Source organism: Hyperoodon ampullatus (assembly GCF_949752795.1).
Source record: "Hyperoodon ampullatus genome assembly, chromosome: 5".
In the NCBI taxonomy this organism is placed as follows: domain Eukaryota; kingdom Metazoa; phylum Chordata; class Mammalia; order Artiodactyla; family Ziphiidae; genus Hyperoodon; species Hyperoodon ampullatus.
In genome coordinates, this window is record NC_136918.1 from 6,136,362 (window position 1) to 6,163,690 (window position 27,329).

The window sequence follows — 27,329 nt, forward strand, 5'->3', positions numbered from 1 at the left end:
TATCAATTTTGCTTATCTTCTCAAAGAACCAGCTTTTAGTTTTATTGATCTTTGCTATCGTTTCCTTCATTTCTTTTTCATTTATTTCTGATCTGATCTTTATGATTTCTTCCCTTCAACTAACTTTAGGTTTTCTTTGTTTTTGTTTCTATAATTGCTTCAGGTGTAAGGTTAGGTTTTTTATTCGAGATTTTTCTTGTTTCCTGAGGTAAGATTGTATTGCTATAAACTTCCCTGTTAGAACGGCTTTTACTGTGTCCCATAGATTTTGGAATGTCATGTTTTTTTTTTAATTTTTTTTATTAGTTTCTGCTTTATAACAAAGTGAATCAGTCATACATATACATCCGTTCCCACATCCCTTCCCTCATGCATCTCCCTCCCTCCCACCCTCCCCATCCCACCCCTCCAGGCGGTCACAAAGCACAGAGCTGATCTCCCCGTGCTCTGCGGCTGCTTCCCACTATCTATCTACCTCACGTTTGGTAGTGTATACATGTCCATGCCTCTCTTTCGCTTTGTCACAGCTTACACTTCCCCCTCCCCATATCCTCAAGTCCATTCTCAAGTAGGTCTGTGTCTTTATTCCCGTTTTACCCCTAGGTTCTTCATGACATTTTTTAAAAAATTCCATATATATGTGTTAGCATACGGTATTTGTCTTTCTCTTTCTGACTTCCTTCACTCTGTATGACAGACTCTAGGTCTATCCACCTCATTACAAATAGCTCGGTTTCGTTTCTCTTTATGGCTGAGTAATATTCCATTGTATATATGGGCCACATCTTCTTTATCCATTCATCCGATGATGGACACTTAGGTTGTTTCCAGCTCCGGGCTATTGTGAATAGAGCTGCAATGAACATTTTGGTACATGTCTCTTTTTGAATTATGGTTTTCTCAGGGTATATGCCTAGTAGTGGGATTGCTGGGTCATATGGTAGTTCTATTTTTAGTTTTTTAAGGAACCTCCATACTGTTCTCCATAGTGGCTGTACCAATTCACATTCCCACCAGCAGTGCAAGAGTGTTCCCTTTTCTCCACACCCTCTCCAGCATTTATTGTTTCTAGATTTCTTGATGATGGCCATTCTGACTGGTGTGAGATGATATCTCATTGTAGTTTTGATTTGCATTTCTCTAATGATTAATGATGTTGAGCATTCTTTCATGTGTTTGTTGGCAGTCTGTATATCTTCTTTGGAGAAATGCCTATCTAAGTCTTCTGCCCATTTTTGGATTGGCTTGTTTGTTTTTTTGCTATTGAGCTGCATGAGCTGTTTATAAATTTTGGAGATTAATCCTTTGTCAGTTGCTTCATTTGCAAATATTTTCTCCCATTCTGAGGGTTGTCTTTTGGTCTTGTTTATGGTTTTCTTTGCTGTGCAAAAGCTTTGAAGTTTCATTAGGTCCCATTTGTTTATCTTTGTTTTTATTTCCATTTCTCTAGGAGGTGGGTCCAAAAGGATCTTGCTGTGATTTATGTCATAGAGTGTTCTGCCTATGTTTTCGTCTAAGAGTTTGATAGTTTCTGGCCTTACATTTAGGTCTTTAATCCATTTTGAGCTTATTTTTGTGTATGGTGTTAGGGAATGATGTAATCTCATACTTTTACATGTCCCTGTCCAGTTTTCCCAGCACCACTTATTGAAGAGGCTGTCCTTTCTCCACTGTACATTCCTGCCTCCTTTATCAAAGATAAGTTGACCATATGTGCGTGGGTTTATCTCTGGGCTTTCTATCCTGTTCCATTGATCTATCTTTCTGTTTTTATGCCAGTACCACACTGTCTTGATTACTGTAGCTTTGTAGTATAGTCTGAAGTCAGGGAGCCTGATTCCTCCAGCTCCGTTTTTCGTTCTCAAGATTGCTTTGGCTATTCGGGGTCTTTTGTTTTTCCAAACAAATTTTGAAATTTTTTGTTCTAGTTCTGTGAAAAATGCCAGTGGTAGTTTGATAGGGATTGCATTGAATCTGTAGATTGCTTTGGGTAGTAGAGTCATTTTGACAATATTGATTCTTCCAATCCAGGAGCATGGTATATCTCTCCATCTATTTGTATCATCTTTAATTTCTTTCATCAGTGTCTTATAATTTTCTGCATACAGGTCTTTTGTCTCCTTAGGTGGGTTTATTCCTTGATATTTTATTCTTTTTGTTGCAATGGTAAATGGGAGTGTTTTCTTGATTTCATTTTCAGATTTTTCATCATTAGTGTACAGGAATGCCAGAGATTTCTGTGCATTAATTTTGTATCCTGCTACTTTACCAAATTCATTGATTAGCTCTAGTAGTTTTCTGGTAGCATCTTTAGGATTCTCTATGTATAGTATCATGTCATCTGCAAACAGTGACAGCTTTACTTCTTCTTTTCCAATTTGGATTCCTTTTATTTCCTTTTCTTCTCTGATTGCTGTGGCTAGAACTTCCAAAATTAGGTTGAATAAGAGTGGTGAGAGTGGGCAGCCTTGTCTTGTTCCTGATCTTAGTGGAAATGGTTTCAGTTTTTCACCCTTGAGGACGATGTTGGCTGTGGGTTTGTCATATATGGCCTTTATTATGTTGAGGAAAGTTCCCTCTATGCCTACTTTCTGCAGGGGTTTTATCATAAATGGGTGTTGAATTTTGTCAAAAGCTCTCTCTGCATCTATTGAGATGATCATATGGTTTTTCTCCTTCAACTTGTTAATATGGTGTATCACATTGATTGATTTGCGTATATTGAAGAATCCTTGCATGGAATGTCATGTTTTCATTGTCATTTGTCTGTAGGAATTTTTGTGTTTCCTCTTTGATTTCTTCAGTTATCCATTGGTTGTTTAGTAACATATTGTTTAGCCTCCATGTGTTTTGTTTTGTTTTTTAAATTTATTTATTTATTTATTTATTTTTGGCTATTTTGGGTCTTCGTTGCTGCATGCAGGCTTTCTCTAGTTGTGGCGAGTGGGGTCTACTCTTGGTTGCAGTGTGTGGGCTTCTCTTTTTATAAAAAATTTTATTATTTTTTAATTTTTGATTTTAAATTTTTTATTTTTTTAACATTACAATATATTTTGCATTTATATAATAAAATATAGAAGACAATAAAAAGAATTGAGTATTGCTGCAAGCAACAACAGAAATAAAACTCTAGAGCATTATTCAGCAAAACAAGGCAGACATAAAATGATATACATTGTATGGTTTCTTTTTAAAAAATTCAAAACTGGGCAAAACAAATTTATGGTGAAGATAATGGTTACTTTCGGGGCAGAAAGTAGGGGTCATGGCCAGGAAATGGTATAAGGAAGGTTTCCGAGGTGCTGGGAAAGTTCTGTTTCTTGATCTGAGTAGTGGTTATACTAGTGGGAGTTCAGATAACTCACATAAGTCATATGTTTATAGTTAAACTTATGACTTATGCACTTTTCTCTGTGTTACAACTTATTAAGAAAGCTAAGACAAAAACCTTATTTAGTTCATTAAAATCAACAGTTGGCAAAGAATTATTGAATATTATTTTAGACACCTACAAAGTTCAAGGAACTATCTTAGGTGATCAAAGATTCCAAGTCCATTCCATTATCAAATATTTTTTTCTTATTAGTCATCCATTTTATACACATCAGTGAATACATGTCGATCCCAATCTCCCAGTTCATCCCACCACAACCCCCACCCCCCACCCATTTCCCCCCTTGGTGTCCATACGTTTTTTCTCTACTTCTGTGTCTCAGTTTCTGCTTGGCAAACTGGTTCATCTGTATCATTTTCTAGGTTCCACATATATGCGTTAATATACGATATTTGTTTTTCTCTTTCTGACTTACTTCACTCTGTATGACAGTCTCTAGATCCATCCACGTCTCTACAAATGACCCAATTTTGTTCCTTTTTCTGGCTGAGTAATATTCCATTGTATATATGTACCACATCTTCCTTATCCATTTGTCTGTCGGTGGGCATTTAGGTTGCCATTGTGGTGGCTTCTCTTTTTGCGGAGTATGGGCTCTAGGCACACAGGCTTCAGTTGTTGTGGCATGCGGGCTCAGTAGTTGTGGCTTGTGGGCTCTAGAGCACAGGCTCAGTAGTTGTGGCACATGGGCTTAGTTGCTCTGTGGCATGTGGGATCTTCCCAGACCAGGGCTCAAACCCATGTCCCCTGCATTGACAGGCAGATTCTTAACCACTGCACCACCAGGGAATTCCCTGTGTTTTGTTTTTTCCAGTTTTTTCTCCTGTAATTGTTATCTAATCTCATAGCGTTATGGTCAGAAAAGATACTTGATATGATTTCAATTTTCTTAAATTTACTGAGGCTTGATTTGTGGCCCAGGATGTCATCTATCCTGGAGAATGTTCCACGTACACTGGTGAAGAAAGTGTATTCTGCTGCTTTTGGATGGAATGTCCTATAGATATCAATTAAGTCTATCTGTTCTGATGTGTCATTTATGGCTTGTGTTTCCTTATTTTCTGTCTTGATGATCTGTCCATTGGGGTAAGTGGGGGTGTTAAAATCTTCCACTATTATTGTGTTACCATCAATTTCCCCTTTTATGGCTGGTAGCATTTGCCTTATATATTGAGGTGCTCCTATGTTGGGTCCGTATATATTTACAATTATTATATCTTCTGCTTGGATTGATTCCTTGATCATTATGTATTGTCCTTTCTTCTCTCTTGTAACAGTATTTAAAGTCTATTTTGTCTGATATGAGTATTGCTACTCCAGCTTTCTTTTGATTTCCATTTGCATGGAATGCCTTTTTCCATCCCATCACTTTCAGTCTGTATGCATCCCTAGGTATGAATTGGGTCTTCTTGTAGGCAGCATATATACAGGTCTTGTTTTTGTATCCATTCAGCTAGTCTATATCTTTTGGTTGGAGCATTTAATCCAGTTACATTTAAGGTAATTACTGCTATGTATGTTCGTATTGCCATTTTCTTGATTGTTCAGGTTTGTTTTTGGAGGTCTTTTTTCTTCGCTTCCTCTTTTTTTCTCCTTTCTTATGGTTGGATGACCATCTTTAGTGTTGTGTTTGGGTTGCTTTTTCTTTTTTAAAAATAAATTTATTTATTTATTCTTTGCTGTATTTTGTGTTTGTTGCTGAGTGTGGGCTTTCTCTAGTTGTGGTGAGCACAGGCTACTCTTCATTGCAGTGCGCCAGCTTCTCATTGTGGTGGCTTCTCTTGTTGGGGAACACAGGCTCTAGGCACGTGGGCTTCAGTAGTTGTGGCACGTGGGCTCAGTAGTTGTGGCTTGTGGGGTCTAGAGTGCAGGCTCAGTAGTTGTGGCGCATGGGCTTAGTTGCTCCGCGGCACGTGGGTTCTTCCTGGACCAGGGCTCAAACCCATGTCCCCTGCATTGGCAGGCGAATTCTTAACCACTGTGCCACAAGGAAGTCCACTTTTTCTTTTTTGTGTATGTATCTGCTGTAGCTTTTTGGTTTGCTGTTCCCATGAGGTTTTGTTATAGTAGTCAATACATGTACAAGGTTGTTTTAAGTTGCTGGTCTCTTTCATGCCTGGAGAAGTTCCTTTAGCATTTGTTGTAAAGCTCGTTTGGTGGTGCTGAATTCTTTTAGCTTTTGCTTGTCTGTAAAGCTTTTGATTTCTCTGTTGAATTTGAATGAGAACCTTGCTGGGTAGAGTATTCTTGGTTGTAGGTTTTCCCCTTTCATCACTTGAAATATTTCATACCATTCCCTTCTGGCCTGCAGAGTTTCTGCTGAAAAATCAGCCGATAACCTTATGGAGATTCCCTTGTATGTTATTTGTTGCTTTCCCTTGTTGCTTTTGATATTTTTTCATTGTATTTAATTTTTGTCCGTTTGATTAATACATGTCTCACTGCGTTCCTCCTTGGGTTCATCCTGTATGGGATTCTCTTCACTTCCTGGACTTGAGTGAGTGTTTTCTTTCTCCTGTTAGGGAAATTTTTGGTTATAATATGTTCAAATATTTTCTCAGGTCCTTTCTCTTTCTCTTCTCCTTCTGGGACCCCTATAATGCGAATGTTGGTGCATTTAATATTGTTCTAGAGGTCTCTGTGACTGTCCTCATTTCTTTTCATTCTTTTTTCTTTATTCTGTCCTGTGGCAGTGATTTCCACCACTCCGTCTTCCAGGTCACTTATTCGTACTTCTGCCTCAGTTGTTCTGCTATTGATTCCTTCTAGTGTATTTTTTACTTCAGTTACTGTATTCATCTCTGACTGTTTGTTCTTTAAGTCTTCTCTCTCCATGTTAAACATTTCTTTATCTTCTACATCTGTGCCTCCATTCTTTTGATGATTTTGGATCATCTTTACTATCATTACTCTGAATTACCTTTCAGGTGGATTGCCTATCTCTTCAGTTGTTCTTGTGGGTTTTTATCTTGTTCCTTTGTTTTCAACATACTTCTCTGTTGTCTCATTTTGTCTTCTTGTGTTTGTGGTCTCCTTTCCACAAGCTGCAGGATCGTAGTTCCTCTTGTTTCTGGTGTCTGCCCCCTGATGGGTGAGGTTGGTCCAGGGGCTTCTGCAGGCTTTCTCTTGGGATGGACTGGAGCCTGCTCTCTGGTGGGTGGAGCTGGGTCTTGTTCCTCTGATGGGCAGGGCCATGTCAAGGGGTGTGTTTTGAGGTGGCTATAAGCTTAGTACAACTTTAGGCAGCCTGTCTTCTGATGGATGGGGCTGTGTTCCTGTCTTGGTGGTTGTTTGGTCTGAGGCTTTGCAGCACTGGAACCTACAGGTTGTTGGGTGGGGCCTGGTCTAGGTACTGAAATATGGACCTCTGGGAGAGCTCATTCCAATCAATATTCCCTGGGGCTTCTGCTCCCAGTGTCCTTGCCCCCACAGTGAGCTAGAGTGGAACTTTGCCTCCCCAGGAGACCCTCCAAGAGCTGTAGGTAGGTGTAGCCCAGGTTCCTATGGAGGTACTCCTTTGTGCTGGGTCCCAGTGCACGCGAGACCTTGTGTGCACCCTCCAAGAGTGGAGTATCTGTTTCCCTCAGCCCTGTGGAGTTCCTGCACTCACACCCTGCTGGCCTTCAAGGCTAATTGCTCTGGGGTTCTTCCGTCCAATGCCAGACCCTCAGACTGTCTTGGACGGCTGTTTTATGTGGGAACAACTCTGTCTAGGCTGTGTGATCTTAATGTTTTTCAGTGTGTGGGTTGTTTTTAGTATAGATGTCTGCCACCTGTTTCCTCAGTGTATTCTGGCCATTATCCCCTTTATGGGAGGTGTGACTAATGTCCTGGTGACCAGAGCCTGAACTGGGTGTTGAGCAGGGCCTCCCCTTTGCTCTGTGTTTGTCACTGCCATGTCAGAGGTGGGGTCTGCTCACTAGTTGTTGGAGTGGAGGCCCGCAGGTCTGTTTCTTAGCTGTGTTTCTGATCTGCGGTGTGAGGTAGGTGGGAGTGGAGCATGCCCACTGTGAGGGAGGCCACTGAGTATTCCTCCTCTGGAGCTGTTCACCAGTGGGTGTGCTCTGTTGTGTCACCATTCATGCATTGTGCAAGCTCTCAGATTACACTACTGTTGGCACTGCTCTCGGCCCCACCTTAACTGTGGGTATGCCAATTGACCCTGGTGTCTCAGACATTGTTTTCACCATGCCACCAGTGTAGATCCACTGAAGTCAGGACGTAGGGTTGTAGTAATCATGGATCTGGACCTGCTGTGGGCACTACGGGGGCAGCTCGGACACTGACCTGGCCCAACCCCACGTGGATGTGCCCACAAAGTCTACAGCTGCTAAAGCTAGACCCATCTTGGCTGCGGGAGCACTTGTTGTCCATTCAGATGTTTTCTATGTGCTGAGTTTACAAAGCCGGTCATGGGGGTGTCAATTCACAGTTTGCGCAGCTGCAAGGAGAGAATTCAGCTTTTCATCCTTAGTTGCATGGTCCCTGGGGCTCAGCTGTGGTTTCAGCCCCACCTCTGTGTGTGGGCCATCCACAGAGGTCTGCTCCCGAGGCTGCCCTGGAGCACACAAGTCTGCTCTGGCAAGGAGGGGGCACAGAGGTGGTGGTGGCTGGGGTCGCAGCAGCCCTGGTGGGGACGGGGCATGCAGGTTGGCTCGTGGCTGTGGGTGTGAGAGAGCTGACCCCAGCAGGGGCTCTTCTTAGTGCCAAGGAAGGCAGGGGCTGCAGCATAGGGAGAAGGCTGCAATGGCGGCCCCTCCCCTTGCGTGGCACTCAACAATGGCCCTTCACTTCCATGACAGTCGGGGTTTCCTCCTCAAGCATTCCAGGTTGTGGATTTCCTCACTCTCCTTTCCTCAGGCTGTCTCCTCCCAGCCAACAGCAGTCCTCTCCCCAGGTTTGCTTTCCAAACTCCATGTTCTAGCACCCAGCTCTGTCTGCAGCACTGGACACACATCTCAGGATGGGGCACGAGGAGCTCTGGCATGGACCATCTGTGTAGGTCTCATTCTGTCTTGCCTGACACAGATCGGTTGCTCTGCTGTCCTCCGACAGCCCCCGAAGCACCCCTTCTGTCCCAACTGATCTCCCCACTGGTGAGGGGGCTTCACTGACTGTAGGAACCTCTCCTCTCCTTCAGCTCCCATGCCAGGGGTGCAGCTCCCATCCCGCTTCCTCTCCTCTTCCTTTCACCTTCTTCTTTCTTTCATCCTAACTGGTATTACAGGGCTTTTTCTTGTCCTTTTAGGCGTCCAGGGTCCTCTGCTAGTGTTCAACTTGTGCTCTGTGAGAACTGTTCCATTTGTAGATGTATTCTTTTGTTGTTTTTGTTTGTTTTTTTGGCTGCACTGCATGCAGGATCTTAGTTTCCCAACCAAGGATAGAACCTGTGGCCCCTGCAGTAGAAGCACGGAGTCTTAACCACTGGACTTCCAGGGAAGTCCCTGTAGATGTATTCTTGTTGCATTTTGGGGGAGAGATGAACTCCACGTCCTCCTACTAATCTGCCATCTTGACCCCTGGTTCCTTGTTTTTTCAAAAAAAATTTAATTGAAGCATAGTTGATTTCCAATATTGAGTGAGTTTCAGGCGAGCAACATAGTGAATTCTTTTTCCACTATATTACATTATGGGTTATTACAAGATAGTAGGTATAATTCCCTGTGCTATACAGTAAATGCTTTTTGGTTATTTTTTATGTATAAGTTTTTATCTGTTAATCTCATACGTAATTTGTCCTGTCTCTCCTCTTGTCACATTTGGTAACCACAAGTTTGTTTTTAGGGCTGTAGGTCTGTTTCACTGTTGCATATGTATTAGTTTGCATTATTTTTTACATTCCCCATGTAACTGATAACATTCATTGTTTATCTTTGCTGTCTCACTACTACCACAAAGCATAATATTGCCTAGGTCCATCTACATTGCTGCAAATGGCAGAGTTTGAGTTTTAGTTAGGGCTGAGTATTATTCCATTGAGTGTGTGTGTGTGTGTGTGTGTGTGTGTGTGTGTGTGTGTATCCCGATTCTTTTTACCCATCAGTCTGTGGATGGGCGCTAGGGTTGCTTCCATGCTTTGCTTATTGTCAATGATGTTGCTATAACATACGGGTACATGTATCTTTTCCCGTGAGTGTTTTCAGGATATATATGTTTAGGAGTGGAAAAGCTGGATGATGTGATGTTTCAGTTTGTATGTTTTGAGGAAACTTTATGCTGTTTGCATAGTGGCAGCCGCAATTGCCATTCACACCAACAGTGTATGGAGCTTCCCTATTTTCCACCTCCTTGCGAAGATTTCTTATTTGGAGCCTGTTGGATGCTAGCCACTGTGACAGGTGTGAGGTGATATGTCATGGCTGTTTGGATTTGCATTTCTCCAACTATTAGCAATGTGGAGCATCTTTTCAGGTGCCTGATAGCCATCTGCCTGTCATCTTTGGAAAAAAGTGTATTCCGATGTTCTGCCTATGGTTTGATTGGGTTGTTGGTTGGTTGGTTGGTTGGTTTTTCTCCTATGGAGCTGTGTGAGCTGTTTATACGTTTGGATTCACCCCTTGTCGGCCATTTCACATGCAGATATTGTGTCCCATTTTTAGGTTGCCTTTTTGTTTTGTCGATGGTCTCCTTTGCTGTGCGAAAGCTTTGAAGTTCAACTAGGTCCTGTGTGTTTAGGTTTGCTTAGATGACTTTTGCCTGAGAAGACAGATCCCTTGCCAAAGAGAGTGCTACGATTTATGTCCAAGAGTGTTCCTCCAGTGTCTCATCGAGGAGTTTTAGGGATTCAGGTCTCACTTTTAGATCTTTCACCCATTTTGAGTTCAGGTTTGCGGAAGGTGTATAGAAATGTTCTAGTCTCATTGTTTTCCATGTAGGTGTCCAGTTTTGCCTGCACCACTTGTGGAAGAGACTGTCGTCAGTTGTGTACTCGTGCCTCCTATGTCGTCGACTCATTGACCATGGCTGCCTGGGTTTACTTCTGGGCCCATTTCTGGGCTCTCTGTCCTTTTCCATTGAGCTCTGTGTCTGTTTCTATGCCAGTACAAGACTGTTTTGATTTCTGTAGCTTTGTAGTTTGGTCTGAAGCCTGGGAGCATGGTAGCTCCAGCTGTCTTCTTTGCTTTGGCCATGCTGGGTCTGTGTGCCTCCCTACAAATTTTAGGAATATTTGTACTAGTTCTAAGAAAGACGTCATGGATATTTTGCTAGGTATTGCTTTCAGTCTGTAGATTGCTTCAGGTAGTATGACCATTTGAACAGTCTTAATCCTTACAATCCCAGAGCTTGGGCTCTCTTTCCATTTCTATGTATCATCTTCTATTGGGTTCATCAGTGTTTTATAGTTTTCAGAATATAGGTCTTTCACCTCATTGGTTAAGTGTATCCTGAGGTGTTGAATTCTTTTAGGTGCGGTTTGAGAAGGCATTCTTCTTCTCATATTTTTTCTTTTTCTTTCAGGGAGTTCCTTCATTTTTTACGGAAAAGCAGTATGTTTTTGTTTATTCATCTTGTATGCTGTGAGTTTGTGGAAGTCTTTTTTTAGTGCTGATACTTTTGGCATGGTGAATTTAATGGTTTTCTATTTCCAAAGTGTTACATCATCTGAAAATAGTGACAGTTCTCCTTCTTCATATCAAATATGTATTCCCTTTATTTCATGGTTTTACCCCATTTCTGTGGCTAGGACTTCCAATACTCTTTTTTTCCCATTTTAAAAATTAATTTTTATTGGAGTATATTTACTTTACAATGTTGTATGAGTTTCTCCTGTACAGCAAAGTGATTCAGATATACATATACACATATCCCCTCATTTTTGGATCTTCTTCCCATTAAATCACCACAGAGCAATGAGTAGAGTTCCCTTTGCTATACAGAATGTTCTCATTAGTTATCTATTTTATACATAGTAACAATAATGCCAGTCCTCTTATTAATAGAAACTGCAAGAGGGGCACTACCGTTATTCTGCTTCAGGCAAATACAGCAAGGTTGCTGTACAAGAAATGTTTGAAGCTGCCCTTTGTTATACAACATTTTCATATAAAAGCCTGTATTGTGTGTTAGAAAAAGTCTCTCCAATAAAAGGTAGAAGAGACAATGTACTTTGCTGATGACAATACCAAATCACAATAAGCTCTAACGTATTGCAGAAAAAGACCCACCATACTTTGCCATTCCAGGAAGAAAACTAATTCCCTGTGTTAAGTTTGTAACTATTGATACATAGAAAAGCATCTTCTCACATCAATAGTGGATTAATAGTTCGTGGGGAGTTGAAGGGAGCTACAGCTTTAACTATGCTGTTTAGATTTTCTAAAATATGCATCCAGGTGTTATTCCTAAAGTGAATAAAAATAAATAGGAATTTGAAAAAGCTAGTTATGCATTCTTGGGGAATAACAGAATGGCCCTCATTAGAGCCAATGTCAAGAGTACTGTCAGGCTGGTGCCCTGGACCTGTGCCTAGCGTCTCAAATGGTGGTACAAAGCATTCACTGTGCCCAGATGACCAATGTTGCAAAAAGTCCTGAGTCTCACTCGGTGATATCCATCTTGTGCCTGGCTTCCTGTGCCCAAATTCTCTCACTTTTCCGCTCCCAGTGGGACTGTAGAGAGCCATCTTGTACCCTACCCAGGACCAGGATTTATTTGCTAATTGTGTCCCATAGTGGTTCAAGCAGTTCATACTGTTTGGATAGTCAGTATTGATTGACACCAAGAAAGCCCAATGAGTGGGCCTGATAAACCACCCTGACGTTATTTGGGCGTCTAGAGTAAACAAAAATAAGGCAGAAGGAAAGGTATCTGATCTGGTGCACAGCAAGCCATTTCTGAATTACGTAGAGGTTATGCCATGAAAACACCTGGACCAGTACTTTCTAACAGATCAGACCCCTTTTTAGGATGATGATGATGATATTGGTTACCATTCATTGGATGTTGGTTACATGCCAGGCACTGTTCAAGATTCTGAGAACAGGGCTTTACACTGTGAAGTTGGAAAGGCAGATTATAAACATAATACGCAGTAAATAGCTACCATTTACTAAGCATTTACCGTGTTCCTGCACAGTAGATGGCATTCTCCCCACTTCACACGTAGGAAACTAAGGTTAGAGAAGGTGAAAGGACTTCCTGTGATCACCCAGTTATAAAGGGGCTGACCCAAAGAGGAAATTGGGAGTGTCTATGCCAGGCCCCCAGTAACTGCCTCTGTCTCAGGACAGGACCACATTCCCTTGGGAGGGGAGCTCACAGTGAGGATTCACAGGGCCCAGGACAATGATGACCCCAGATGTGAGACTGTTGAGGTCAGTAGAGCAGTGGACAAGAGGTGGTGGTACAAGGCAGGGACAGTAGCCACCACATTCAGGGCCCCAATACTGATTATGCCAAGATCCCTGAGCTACACCTGGTGTCCTGGCCAGGTTTTGGCTCCTCCATCTGTTCCTTAAAACACAGCATGTTCACACTCACTCTCCTGAATGGAGCCCCCCATTATTCCCTGACCATGGTACGTTCAAGTGTTGCCCACAGAATTCTCCAGGACCAAATTAGTTGTTTCCTGAAAGCACCCTAACATCTCCCCCCACCTCCCCACCCCACCCTCTGTCCAAACAATAGGAGCACAGCAGCTGCTCCCATCACCTGGGAACATAGAGATAGGTGCCAGCGACATCACATTCACCGCATGAGAACTCAGGTTCCTGGCAGGGCCCGCCAAGCCAGTGTATGGCCCCTGAATGTTCCCCATAGCCAGAGTCTTGACCTAAGCAGGGGAATTTCTCGGCCAGCAGCCAGAAACATGGGACATGCAGCCATGAGTGAATACAGGCAGTAGCATAGGGGAAACCCCTGAATGCAGGCCCAGGAAGTTTGAGTTCTCTTCATGACATTGTCACCAACAAGCAGGGACATGACCTCAACCATAAACCTCTCTGTTCCTGAACCTCCAAAATGCTGAATGAAAACAAGTTCAGTGATCTTAAACTTTCTCCCCAAACAGAATCTCTGTGCAGGTGCATACAAGGAATTTTTATGCCTGTGGCTCCCGGAATTCTGATCATTGGTTCTGGGATGTGGCAAAGAATCTGCATTTTACACTAATTGGCCAGAGAAGGCCCGTGTCTGCCAATTCACAGATCACTAGCTTAAATGCCCATCAAGGGAAGCCTGATTTTAACAGAATTCTGTACAAAGGAATGCTATGTGGCCCTAAAAATGAGAACATACAAGCTATTTTATAAAAAGGGACAAAGTGAGCAATCACATGGTTGAAGGACAGGGAAGGAAATGTTTGACATTACTCTGAAACCAGAGGAAGGTATTACCCATTCCAAAGTAATTATAGAGTGTTTTCTCCTATTAACTCTGGATAAGCTGTTGAGACACACCTTCCCTTTACCAGTACCATCTGCCGGGAGACTCACCTTTAAAGTGACACCCAGATCCAAGGCGCTGCCACCTGCATCATCTTGAGGGGAGCCCGACACGTGAGACCCAGATCTGCTAGTTCTGGGCTCTAGCCAATTGCTTCTTCCTTTGGCATGACCTTTTCATCGTTTGTCAATTGGACTACAACAGATACACCTCTCAAGTGTAGTGTAGGTCAATTTAGAGAATGTGAACTGTTGGTTTAGCTAATGGAAGTATAACAATGACCATCATGCTAAACTGATAGATATATAAGTTGATCCTGCAGTGACTGCAATTAAGACCCTCAATCCTAACATCTCTTTCCCTTTCGACACCACTGGGAGGATCTGACAGTCATTAACAACTCAGGTAAACAGAAGCTTAGGGATGCCATCCCCAACACACTCCACTTTTGGACCAAAAGAAGATAAAAGGTCACTTCCAGGGCGAGGTCTCAGGGGACGAGGGAACTGCATCTCACTGTCCTGGTGCAATGTTCCACTGGTGGGACTTGAAATTTAATCGGTTTTCTGGTTAAGGATTTCTACATCTGATGTCAACACGAGGAAAGCCAGGAACTCGACCCAGGAAGCCTAGTCCCAGAGCGGCACGATTGCTCCGCCCCCCTGAGGCCTATAAAAGAATTTCTCTAGAGTAAACTTCCCCCCACTGCCAGGGCTATTTGGCAACACAGAGGCCTCCACTTCTAGGGGCGGAGCCTAGGAAGGGGCGGGGCTTAGCGTGAGGATGCTTTGCGACTCAGGTTCTGCTGGTGTCACTCACAACATCCTTGGCGCACTCCTGCGCAGACCAGTCCACGTGAGGACCTGAAGATTCACACACGCAAAGCCGAGCCCAGCAGCTCCCCTAGAAGCCAGGACCGAGAGGGGCCCCCTGAGCTCCGAAGTTTCGAACCGCGTTGCCTAGTCCTGCACCACAGAGACCTGGCCCGCCTCACCTGTCAACCAGGAGTCACTGCTTGCAGGACCGACTCCACCTCGCTCTTTGCCTGGCCCTGGGAGCGCCGCCCGCGCCGCCATTGAGAAGATGGGCAGCCGGCCCCGCAGCCCCAGCGCCTCCCCTGCGGACCGGTGGGGACCGCATACCGGAGGACCGGACCCTGCCAAGCGCAGCGAACGGAGGAGCCCGCGGGGCCTGAGTCCAAGTACAAGGCGGCGCCCAGCCTGGACAACCTGACCTGGCCCCCGACCGTGGACACGCTCATATTTGTGGTGGTCCTGCCCTCCGGCTGTGCCCTGCACGTGCCCCTGGAAGACGCCGAAGTGGTGCTGGAGCCCGAGCCAGCGTCTGTGAGGCAAGTGTCTCTTGGAGATCGCGTCTTCATGCTGGTCCCTAAGGCCCTGGTGGGCTCGGGCATCGAACACCCCTTGGGACAGGGCCTGGAACGGGGCGCTTTCCTGGTCACTCCCGGGGAGTACATGGCCCTAGAGCAGGGATTCTTCTGCTCAGCTGTCCCAGAGATCTCCTGCCAAGAAGAGGCCAAAGAGGAGGACGCGGACACAGACGCTGAGTTCCTGCCACCTGGGATGGATGCCACAGCCGGCTCCGTTGCTGGGCTCCGCCCTTCTGCTGGAAGTGTGCCTGGCTTCGACCTGTTGGGCCTAGTCTCAGAGCCGTCCCCTTGGACCCCCAACCCTAGTCCAGAGAGACGCTCTCCTCACCACGATGATAACCTGGACTTGCACCTTCCGGAGCCCTTCCCTGACTCACCACTCCAACCTCTACCTCCCTCTCCAAGTCCAGGTCCTCACCAGCGTCCCCAACGCCCTCATAGTCCTTCACACAAGACCCGGAAAGGCCTGTTCCCTGAATCAACTGCCTCCCACAATTCCTGGCCAACTGAACGGGGACCAGGATAGTCTTCTGATACTAGCTGTGTGTGCATTGCACACATGGTAAGAATCACAGGAACAGATGCTTATTGGATGCAGGCTGCACTGAAGAATTTTGATCAGTGCCTGACTAAAACACCTGAAAGGAAGCTCACCCGGGCAAAGAAAAGCCTCTTGAAATACAGTGGGCTTTCTGACAGCAGACTGCTGCTTAGATTTTCTCTAGGGAGGTCACTCTAAGCAGCTCTACCTGCCTCCACCTCCCAGTTTGCTTCAAACTTAAGCGACAGCACTTTTCTCTAAAAAGCCATCCTTTCCCAGGCACCATACCACTGCCCCTTCCACTCTTTTTCTGGTTGATAGAGTAATTGCTAAATTTCTTTTGTCTACATGGTTTTGTCCCTAGTGTCCGTGATAGTTTGACTACCCTCTGCCCATTGTGAACTTTTCTGGATGTTTTTTCCCTCCTGAGATGAGTCAGGCTCTGAATAATGGGCTGTATTTTGGCAAAATAATAATTGTATTTGAAATTTTATGTCTCCTTTTTGCTAAGGCTGGGGCAAGTCCATGGAATCCTTTTACAGGCTTCCTTGTTCTTTGAACAAACTAGATCATCCACACATTGTGTTAGGACTAAATCACAAGGGAAATTTAGATCTTTTAACTCTTGATCGACAACCAGGGAAAAATAGAAGGGGGCTCCAGTGTACTCCAGGGGCATGACTGTCCAGGTATATTGTCCTCTCCAGGTAGCAAAATCATATTGACTGCCTTGGTCTAGAGGCACACGAAAAAAAGGCAGAGCAAAGATTCATTAGAGTGAAGCAAGTGGCTTCATGTGGAATTGATGATCAAATGTTTTTTGGATTAATTTCTGTCAGGTAGTGAAATATACATATTTTGCCGATGGCCTTAAGGTCTTGAACAAATCAAAATCCTTGATTTCTTGGTGGATGAGAGTTTTAAAAAGGCAGTGCATGGGAAGGCCTTTGTAGAAGGCATTCAACTATACGTTTGAGCTCTTCTTTTGGAATCAAGGGATATTGTGGGAAGTTTGGGTAACAACTTGGTAGAATGTACCTGAACTTTTATAAGTTCTGCTCCCATTATTTTACCTGTTTTCCTTTTTTTCCCATTATGTTTTCTATATCAGGGGAATATCTAGCCGATAGAGGGTCAGATATGGTGTCAAAATCTGGGGTATTTATCAAACAGAGTGGGAATGCAAAGATATACTCAGAACAGACTCAGTTGGCTATGAACAGAGAGATCCTCTGAAAACTCAAGAAATATTCCCTCTGGTGAGCTTCTAATATAACAATTCTCTGTGTAAAGTTACGTTCTACCCTGTTAGATTGGCAGGTGTGTTGTCACGGAGCAGGAAGGAATATTTCCAGTCAGAGGGCTCAAGGGTTACATATAAAGGCTGGGAGACAGGGAAAATCTGTGCATTATTTGAAATACTGATAATGTGTGTCAGACGTTTACGCCAAGGAAGAGGCTGAGCAATGGTGGCAGGGTTTATTACAGAAAGAGTAGCAGTTGTATTGAAGGACTTACACTACTAAGTTTCAAATCTTACTCAAAAGATACAATAATCAAGACAGTGTGCTACTGGCACATGAATAGGCATACAACAGGTCAAAGGAACAGAATTATGAGTCAGAAACAAATCTTTACATTGATGGTCAATTTAGTTCTGACAAAAGTGCCAAGACAATTAAATGTAAAAGGCATAGTCTTTTTAACAATTGAACCACCACATTCAAAAACAACCTTAAACTATTAGTTCACACCATACTCACAGACAAAACCACAAATTGGATCAAAGACCTAGATGTAAAAACTAAAACTATTAATTTATTCAAAAAAAGGTTGGGGGGGGATCTTTAAGACCTTGGTTGGGCAGAAGGTTCTTAGATACAACACCAAATTTACAATCCAGTTTTTAAACTTGGTATTTTGAAAGTCATCAAAATTTTAACACATGCACATCAAAAGTCACCAATAAAAAATTTTGAAATACACGTAAAACTAATATAATGTTATATGTCAATTATATCTCAATGAAACAATGGAAAGTCCATACAATGGGAGAAAATATGTGCAATCACATATCAGATAAAGGACTTGTATCCAGAATATATAAAGAACTTTTACAGCTCAAAAATAAGGCAAATGAGAGAAGTTTTAAATGGACAAAAGATTTGAATAGATATTTAACCATAAAAGATACACAACATAGGCTTAACTAATACACTCATGAGAAGATATTCAATGTCATTAGTCATTAGAGAAATGCAAGTTAAAGCCACTATGATATACCAAAACACACTCAGGAGAATGGCTATAATCAAAAAAGACAGACAATACCAAGTGCTAGTGAGAATGAGGAAAGAGTGAAACCCACATGCACTGCTCGTGAGAACGTCAAACTGTACAGCCATTTTGGAAAACCATTCCATGGGTTTACTTTTAAGTGGAACATAAACTTGCCATTTGACCCAAGAATTCCATTCCTTGGAATCTGTGCAAGAGACCTGAAAACATATGTCCCCACAAAGACATGTATAGGAGTGTTCATAGCAGCATTACTTATAATAGCCCCAAAATAGAAATAATCCAAATGTCCAAATACTGATGAATGTATGGAAATGCAAATGTGGTATTTCCATACAAGAGATACTACTCCTCAAGTAAAATGAAAGAACAACATATATACAACATGCTACAGCATGGATAAACCATGGATAACAGCTGCTACAACAGGAATAAACTACCAAAACAGTATATTAACTGAAACAAGCCAGATGCAAAAGACTACACATTAGATGACTCATTTCTATGAAATATCCAGTAAAAAGGCAAATTTATATAGAGAGAGGCAATCAGCGATTACCTTGGTCTGGGGTTTTGAGAAAGGATTTAATGCAAATAGGCATAAGGGAACTTTCTGAGGTAATGAAAATGTTCTAAGATTGCTTGTGGTGATGATTACCCAACTCCATAACTTTACTAATAAGCATTAAATTGAAAAAAGAAAAATTAACGTCACCTGTAAGGAACAAATGGATATGATGTGTCTCCAGAGAAAGACACAGGATCACTTATTAGTATTCAAGGCAAAAAATATTTATATAATTTTACTCTTATCATGAGGAAACATCAGAGAATCTCAAATTGAGGAACACTAAGAAATAACTACTTATAATTTTCAAAAATATTAATGGCTTGAAAACAACAGAAGGCTAAGGAACTATTCCAGAAAAAAAAGTTTACTAAGGAGACATGACACCTGAAAGAAATGCATGATCCTGACCTGCATCTTATAGGCAAAAAAAGAAAAAAGAAAAAAAGGGGGTGGTTAACTGGATGAAAGTAGACCAAAGGTACAAACGTCCTTTTATAGGATAAATAAATACAAGGGATTTAATGTATAGCACACTAACTATAATTAGCACTGCTGTATGTTACACATTAGGGTTAAGAGAATAAATCTAAAGAGTTCTTATCACAAGAAAACATTTTTTTTCTATTTCTTTAATTTTGTACCTATAGGAGATGAGGGACTTTAACTAAACTTATTGTGGTAATCATTTCATAATGTATATAAGTCAAATCATTATCCTGTACACTTTAAACAAACAGTGCTGTATGTCAATTATATCTCAGTAAAGCTGGAAGGAAAAATAATAGCAAATTTAAAATTTTTAAATAGATACAGAGATAGAGATATATAATGAAGGGTATTGTTAGTATAATTGACAAAATTGGAAAATGGACTATGGATTAAAGCATGGCAGCAATGTTAAATTTTTTTAAATTTGATAACTGTTCTAAAATATATATGAGAGAATATTCATGTTAGGAAATATACACTGAACAATTCTGGGGAAAAGAGTCTGAATATATACAACTTACTCTCTAATGATTCAAGGAACAAATATTTATGTATGTGTATATTTACCTATCTATATACACATACATATCCTGTGGTCTTTCTGAGAGACAGGAATAAAGAATGATAAAGCAAATGTGGCAAAGTGTTAAAAGTTAATAGAGGATAAAGGAGAATTCTTTATATTGTTTTTGCACTGTTTCTGGAAGTTTGGAAATATTTCAAAAGAACGCATTAAATATTCAATAGAACAGGCAGGAGGAGATTGATAATTCTTTGACATGACATTTATTTCTGAGCAATATGCTTATAGGCAAACAGTAGCAGGAGTCCCACCAAAGTCTAGAACAAGAAAAGATGCCACTTTTCCAATAATATTTGACATTGTACTGGTGATACTAGCCAACAAAATCAGACAAGAGAAAGAAGTTAGATGTTTAAAATCTTAAAGGGAAGAAAAATAAGACCACTTGCAAACCATATGATTGTAAAACTAAAAAAATAACTGAAAAAAATAAGAGAATTCCATAAGAAAGCTGAATTCAAAATTAAGATACAGAAATCACTGTCTGTCACTTATAACACAGAAGCTGAAGTCCTTGGTTAAAAAAAAACAAAAAAAACCCCAAACTGCATTTGGCTTCAGCCTCAGCCTTTAAAAGGCCAAATAACTACTTCAATGACAGTTTTTTCATTCTTAAAATAGTAAAGGATTAACAATCGTGTGACAACACAGGCCATCATCGTATCAAATCATTGGGATAGCGTCACTAATTCAATGCAATTCACCACTCAGTAACACGTTCAGGAAGTAAAGAAAGCACAACATAATACACCAGAATTACGAGTATTACTGTGAGGTAAGCAGAGAGTGAGTGGGCCAGTACCTCATTCTGCTTCAGGCAAAGACAAAGGTGTTGCTGTACAAGAGATGTTTGAAGCTGCCTTTTCTTATACAACATTTTCATATAAAAGCCTGTACTGCATGTTGGAAAAGGTCTCTCCAATTACAGACAGAAGGGATAATGTACTTTGTGGATGACAATACCAAACAGCAATAAGATCCAACATGTTGCAGAAAAAGACCCACAATACTCTGCCATTCTGGAAGAAAACAAGTCCCCTGTGTTATGTTTGTAAGTCCATAGAAAAGGATCTTGTCACATCAATACTGGATTGGGAGTTTGTGGGGAGTTGAAGGGAGCTCCAGCTTTAACTATGCTGTTTAGATATTCTAAAATATGTGTTCAGGTATTATTCCTAAAGTGAATAAAAATAAATAGGAATTTTTTTAAAAGCTAGTTATGCATTCTAGGGGGATAGCAGAATAGCCCTCATCAGATGGACGATCGACAGCCATCTTGTAACCTACCCAGAACCGGGATTTATTTGCTAATTCCACCCCAACAGTGGTTCAAGCAGTTCATGTTGATTGGATAGTCAGGTTGGAATGACACCAAGAATGTCCAATGAGTGGGCCTGATAATCCATCCTGACAGTCTTTGGACATCTTAGAGTAAACAAAAATATGGCAGAAGGAAAGATATCTGATCTGGTGCTCAGCAAGCCATTCCTCAATTATATAGATGTTATGCCCTGAAAACACCTGGACCAGTACTTTCTAGCAGATCAGACCCCTTTTTAGGATGATGATGATGATGATATTGTTTACCATTCACTGGGTGTCAGCTATATGCCAGGCACTGTTCAAGATAATGAGAACAGGGCTGACAATATCAAGTGGGAAAGACAGATTATAAACATCATAAACAGTAAATAGGTACTATTTACTAAGCACTTACTGTGTTCCGAGAACATTTTACATACATTATCTCACAGCCCCCCTGCACAGTAGATGGCATTCTCCCCATTTCACATGTAAGGAAACTGAGGTTAGCGAAGGTGAAATGACTTGCCCGTGGCTGACCATGGGCATTCCCTGGCGGTCCAGTGGTTAGAACTCCAAGCGTTCACTGCAGTGGGGACGGGTTCAATCCCTGGTCGGGGAACTAAGATCCCAGCAGGCCTCGCTGCATGGCCAATTAAAAAAAAGAAAGAAAGAAAGAAAGAAAGAGGCTGACCAGAGGAGGAAATCAGGTGCGACTATGCCAGGCCACCGGTAACTGCCTTTGTCTCAGGACAGGACCACATTCCCTTGGGCGGGGAGCTCACAGTGAGGATTCACAGGGCCCAGGACAATGATGAGCCCAGATGTGAGACTACTGAGGTCAGGAGAGCCGTGGACAAGAGGTGGCACCAGGCTGGGACAGGAGCCACCACGTTCAGGACCCCATCCCTGGCCAGGCCAACAGCCCCAAGCCCCACCCTGTGTCCTGGCCAAGTTTGGATTCCTCCTTCTGGCCCCTAAAACAGAGCATGTTCACACTTACTCTCCTGACTGGAGCCCCCATTGAACATTCCCCGACCATGGGATATTCAAGCTTCGCCGACAGAATTCTCCAGGACAAAAGTAGTTGTTTCCTGCAAGCTCCCCAACACCTCCCCACCCTGACCTCTGTCCAAACAACAGGCGCACAGCAACGGCTCCCATCACCTGGGAACATAGAGGAAGGTGCCAGTGGCATCCACATTCACCCCACGAGAACTCAGGTTCCTGGCAGGGCCCCCTATGCCAGTGTACAGCCCCTGTAAGTTCCCCCAGCCAGCATCCTGACCTAAGCAGGGGAATTTCTTGGCCCGTGGCTGAAACACCGGAAGTGCAGCCAGGAGAGTGGAGGCAGGCCAGGAGTGTAGGGGAAACCCCTGAAGACAGGCCCAGGAAGTTTGAGTTCCCTTCATGACTTTGTCACCAGCAGGCTGGGATGTGACCTCAACCATAAACCGCCCTATTCCTGAACCCCCTCAATTGCTGAATGAAAACAAATGCAGTGATCTTAAACTTCCTCACAAAACAGAATCTTTGTGGAGGTGCTTAAGGAGACTTCCTACACCCATGACTCCAGGCATTCTGAGCAGTGGTTCTGGGATGCAGCAAAGAATCTGCCTTTTACACCAATTGGCCAGAGAAGGCCAGTGTCTGCCAATTCACAAATCACTAGCTTGAACGCCCGTCGAGAGAAGCCTGATTTAAATGGAATTCAGTACAAAGGAATGCTATGTGGCCCTCAAAATGAGAACATATCAGCTATTTTGTAAAAAGGGCCAAAGTGAGCAATCACGTGGTTAAAGGACAGGGAGGGAAATGTTTGTTTCACCTTCCTCTGAAACCATATGAAAGTATTACCTATTCCAGAATCATTATTGGATGTTTTCTCCTATAAACACTGGTTAGGCAGTCGAGCCACACCTTCTCTTGGCAACCACCTTCAGGGATCTGACAGTCATTGACATCACAGGCAAGGAGAGGCTTAAGGATGTCATCCAAAAATTCACCTCACTCTTGGACCAAAAGAAGTTAAAAGGTCACTTCCAGGGCGAGGTCTCAGGGGACGAGGGAACTACATCTCCCTGTCCTGGTGCAGCGCTCCACTGGTGGGACCTGAACTTGAATCAGTTTTCCGGTTAAGGTTTTCCGTATCTGAGGTCAACGCAAGGAAAGCCAGGAACTCGACCCAGGAAGCCTAGTCCTAGAGCGGCACGACTGCTCCGCCCCCTTGAGGCCTATGAAAGTATTTCTCTAGAGTAAACTACCCACCACAGCCGGGGCTACTGGGCAACACAGAGGCCTCCACTTCTAGGGGCGGAGCCTAGGAAGGGGCGGAGCTTAGCGTGAGGCTGCTTTGCGACTCAGGTTCCGCCGGCGTCGCTCACAACATCCTTGGCGCGCTCCTGCGCAGACCCGTCCACGTGAGGACCTGAAGATTCACACACGCAAAGCCGAGCCCAGCAGCTCCCCTAGAAGCCAGGACTGAGGGATCCCGAGAGGCGCCCCCAGAGCTCCGAAGGCTCCTCCCTCGTCCCGCAGTCCTGCGCCCCACCGCCCTGCTTCGGCCTCACCTGTCGAACCGATCTGTCACTGCCTGCAGGACCCAGCCCTTCCTCGCCTTCTGCCAGGCCCCAGGCCCGCGGCGACACTGAGAAGATGGGCAGCCGGCCCCGCAGCCCCAGCGCCTCCCCTGCGGACCGGTGGGGGCCGCATCCCGGAGGACGGGGCCCCGCCAAGCGCCGGCGAACGGAGGAGCCCGCGGGCCCCGAGTCCAAGTCCAGGGCGGCGCCCAGCCTGGACAACCTGACCTGGCCCCCGACCGCGGACACGCTCATCTTCGTGGTGGTCCTGCCCACCGGCTGTGCCCTGCACGTGCCCCTGGACGACGTCGACCTGCTGCTGGAGCCCGAGCCAACGTCCGTGAGGCAAGTGTCTCTTGGAGATCGCATCCTCATGCTGGTCCCCGAGGCCCTCCTGGGCTCGGGTGTGGAAGGCCCGTGGGGACAGGGCCTGGGACGGGGCGCTTTCCTGAGCGCTCCCGGGGAGTACATGGCCCTGGAGCCGGGATTCTTCTGCGCAGCTGTCCCAGAGATCTCCTGCCAAGAAGAGGTCAACGAGGAGGACGCACACGCTGACGCCGACTTCCTGCCGGCTGGGACGGATGCTGCTGCAGTCTCAGTCGCTGGGCTCCGCCCCTCGGCTGGATGTATGTCTGGCTTCGACCTGTTGGGCCAAGCCTCAGAGCTGTCCCCTCGGGCCCCCAACACTAGTCCAGAGAGACGCTCTCCTCACCACGACGACAACCTGGACCTGCACCTTCCAGAGCCCTTCCCTGACTCACCACTCCAACCTCTACCTCCCTCTCCAAGTCCAGGTCCTCACCAGCGGCCCCAACGCCCTCATGGTCCTCCACGCAAGACCCGGAAATGCCTGTTCCCTTAACCATCTGCCTCCCACAATTCCTGGCCAACTCAACGGGGACCAGGAAAGAGTCTTCTGACATTGGCTGTGTGTACTGTGCACACACCATAAGAATCATACGAACAGATGCTTTATGGATGCAGGCTGCACTGCAGAAGTTTGATCAGTGACTGACTAAAACACCTGAAAGGAAGCTCACCTGGGCAAAGAAAAGCCACTTGAAATACAGTCTGCTTTCCGACAGCCAGACTGCTCCTTAGATTTTCTCTAGGGAGGGCACCCTTAAGCAGCTCTACCCCCCTCCCATTCGCTTCAAACCTAAGCGCCAGCACTTTTCTCTAAAAAGCCATCCTTTTCCGGGCACCCGACCACTGCCCATACCCCTGTTCCCTGCAACCCCCTTAATAGAGTAATTGCTAAATTTGTTTTGTTTACAGGGTTTTGGACCTAGTGTCCATACTAGTTTACAACAACCCTCTACCCAGTTTGACCTTTTCTGGATGGCAGCTCTAGCCCCTTTGGGGGAATCTAGCCAGTAGTTGTATGTGGACAAATCTTTGTTGGATCCAGAACACAGGATGGGGAACAATGATCAGGCGCCCTCCTCTTTTTGAATGAGCAGGTTGGCAAATGGCTTAACTTTATTGCTGGGTTTGGGGTGGTATTTTCCCAAAAGAGCCAACTGTTTTCCATTCTTCTTATATGCTTTTAATATATTTCTCTTGTCCTGGAAAAGTTTGTAATTCTAAAGATTCTGTGTTTTATACTTCTAAGATCCCAAATAGGTTTTGTACATTACTACTAGCATATAGAAATAATTTGCACTTATATTGGTCTGATATCCAGCAGAATTACTTAATTTCTGTACTCACTTCTCTGTAGATACTCTTGCTTGACTGATAAAGATCTCTCCAAATAATGAGAGTATGTCTCTTTTTTTTCACAAGCCTCTTACATCTTATTTTTCCTTAATCTTTTTTTAAAAAGAAATTTATTTATTTATTTATTTATTTATTTTTGCGGTACGTGGGCTTCTCACTGCTGTGGCCTCTCCCGTTGTGGAGCACAGGCTCCGGATGCACAGGCTCAGCGGCCATGGCGCACGGACCCAGCCGCTCCGCAGAATGTGGGATCTTCCCAGACTGGGGCACGAACCCGTGTCCCCTGCATCAGCAGGCGGACTCTCAACCACTGCGCCACCAAGGAAGCCCTATTTATTTATTTTTATTCATTTATTTTTGGCTGCGTTGGGTCTTTGTTGCTGTGTGCGGGCTTCCTCTAGTTGCAAAGAGCTGGGGCTGCTCTTCGATGCAGTGCGCGGGCTTCTCATTGTGGTGGCTTCTTTTGTTGTGGAGCATGGGCTGTTGGCCCGTGGGCTTCAGTCGTTGTGGCACGCAGGCTTCAGTAGTTGTGGCTCGCGGGCTCCAGAGCACAGGCTCAGTAGTTATGGTGCATGGGCTTAGCTGCTCCGTGGCATGTGGGATCTTCCCAGACCAGGGCTCGAACCCGTGTCCCCTGCATTGGCAGACAGATTCTTAACCATTGCACCACCAGGGAAGTCCCTCCTTAATCTTTTTTATTGGATATCACTTCAAATCCAGGTCAACTGGTATAGTCAATAGGGTCATCCCTTTCTTTTTCTTTTGTGTTTTTGAAGTATAGTTGATTTACAATATTAGTTTTTGGTGCACAACAAAATGATTCAATATTTTTATAGATTATGTTCCAGTTAACGTTATTACAAAACATGGGTATATATTCCTCTGCTGTACAGTATGTCCTTGTTTCCTCCGTACTGTATACACAGTAGTTTTAATCCCTCAGTCCTCTACCCTCTCTTGGTCCTCCCTCCCCCTCCCCGGTGACAACCACTGCTTTGTTCTCATTCTATGTGAGTCGGTCTCTGTTTTATTCTATGCATTTATTTGTTTTCTTTTTTAGCTTCCACATATGAGTGATAACATAGAGTATATATGTCTTTCTCTGTCTGGCTAATTTCATTAAGCAGAATATACTCTAGGTCCATCCACGTTGTTGCAAATGGCAGAACTCCATTCTCATCAGACTGGCATCCATTTGCACACACTTTGCAGTGGGTATTCAAGAAAACCAAATGAGCCTTTCTTCTCCTGATTTTCTTTTGCCCTGATAGTTTGGCTTTAATCCAGAAAGAGTGTTCTCTTTGGTGTCAGGTGGTGGAGGCTCTGGAGTCTGCATTCAGAGAAGTCATGTTGGGGCCTGAGTCACGAGATGTACAAGCACCTCGTTTACCCACCATTGCCCGCTCTTATGGGGTAGTGTAAGTGTAGAGCTTCTACTCTTCCAGGAAAGATGCCTGCTTCTTACATGTCATCTCATTCAACTCCTCATAGCTTCACTAAGGAGGATTTGGCCTGAACAAAATTGTGCATTTGAGAGGCTCCTTCGATAAGAAGGGGAGAAGATTTCTCCGTTTCAATGGGCAGCATATTTTGATTTGGTATAAGGAGGCTTCCGAACAAAACTCTGAATCAAAAGCTGCTTCATCACATCATTCTCTGGCCAAAGCTAATGACCAATTTGAAAAACAACTAGACTTATTTCTCTATTAAGTCCTCCCGTTGCCTTTCCCAGATCTCCCTCTGCCTCTCCTCCTGCCATTCTCTCTCCTTCTGGATTCCACTGACTCCTCCTTTAATTCCCCTTGTCCCGGTCCCCTGCCTTTGCCCAAAAAACCTCCAAGAACCCAAAATGCTAGCTGCCTCTGAAGATCCACCCCCATGCACCAGGTATTCAGACAACTTCAGAGTTTAAACCTTGGACCTGAGCTGAATTAAGAGCTATTTGTAAAAATGTCTCTAAATTCAGACAAGACCAGCAAATATTCAGAGAAGAATTTAGCGTTCTATTGGGTGCATAAGCCCCAGACTTGTCTTGACACAAATCACTCATACACATATTGGTCAGAACTGCCGATGC

General features: G+C 43.9%; 1 protein-coding gene and 1 pseudogene across 2 annotated transcripts; both read left to right on the forward strand.

Moving 5' to 3' along the window:
- Positions 1-14,860: 14,860 nt before the first annotated feature.
- On the forward strand, positions 14,861-15,693 carry LOC307053183 (proline-rich protein 23C-like; annotated as a pseudogene). The gene has a single exon. The product of its transcript is annotated as a proline-rich protein 23C-like (transcript).
- A 7,913-nt stretch (positions 15,694-23,606) lies between these two features.
- On the forward strand, positions 23,607-24,392 carry LOC307053532 (proline-rich protein 23C-like; the record flags this gene model as incomplete). The annotated part of the gene is made up of 1 exon (XM_079704971.1): positions 23,607-24,392. One exon carries the CDS (start codon positions 23,607-23,609, stop codon positions 24,390-24,392), a length of 786 nt encoding a protein of 261 aa, XP_079561097.1.
- Positions 24,393-27,329: the final 2,937 nt, after the last annotated feature.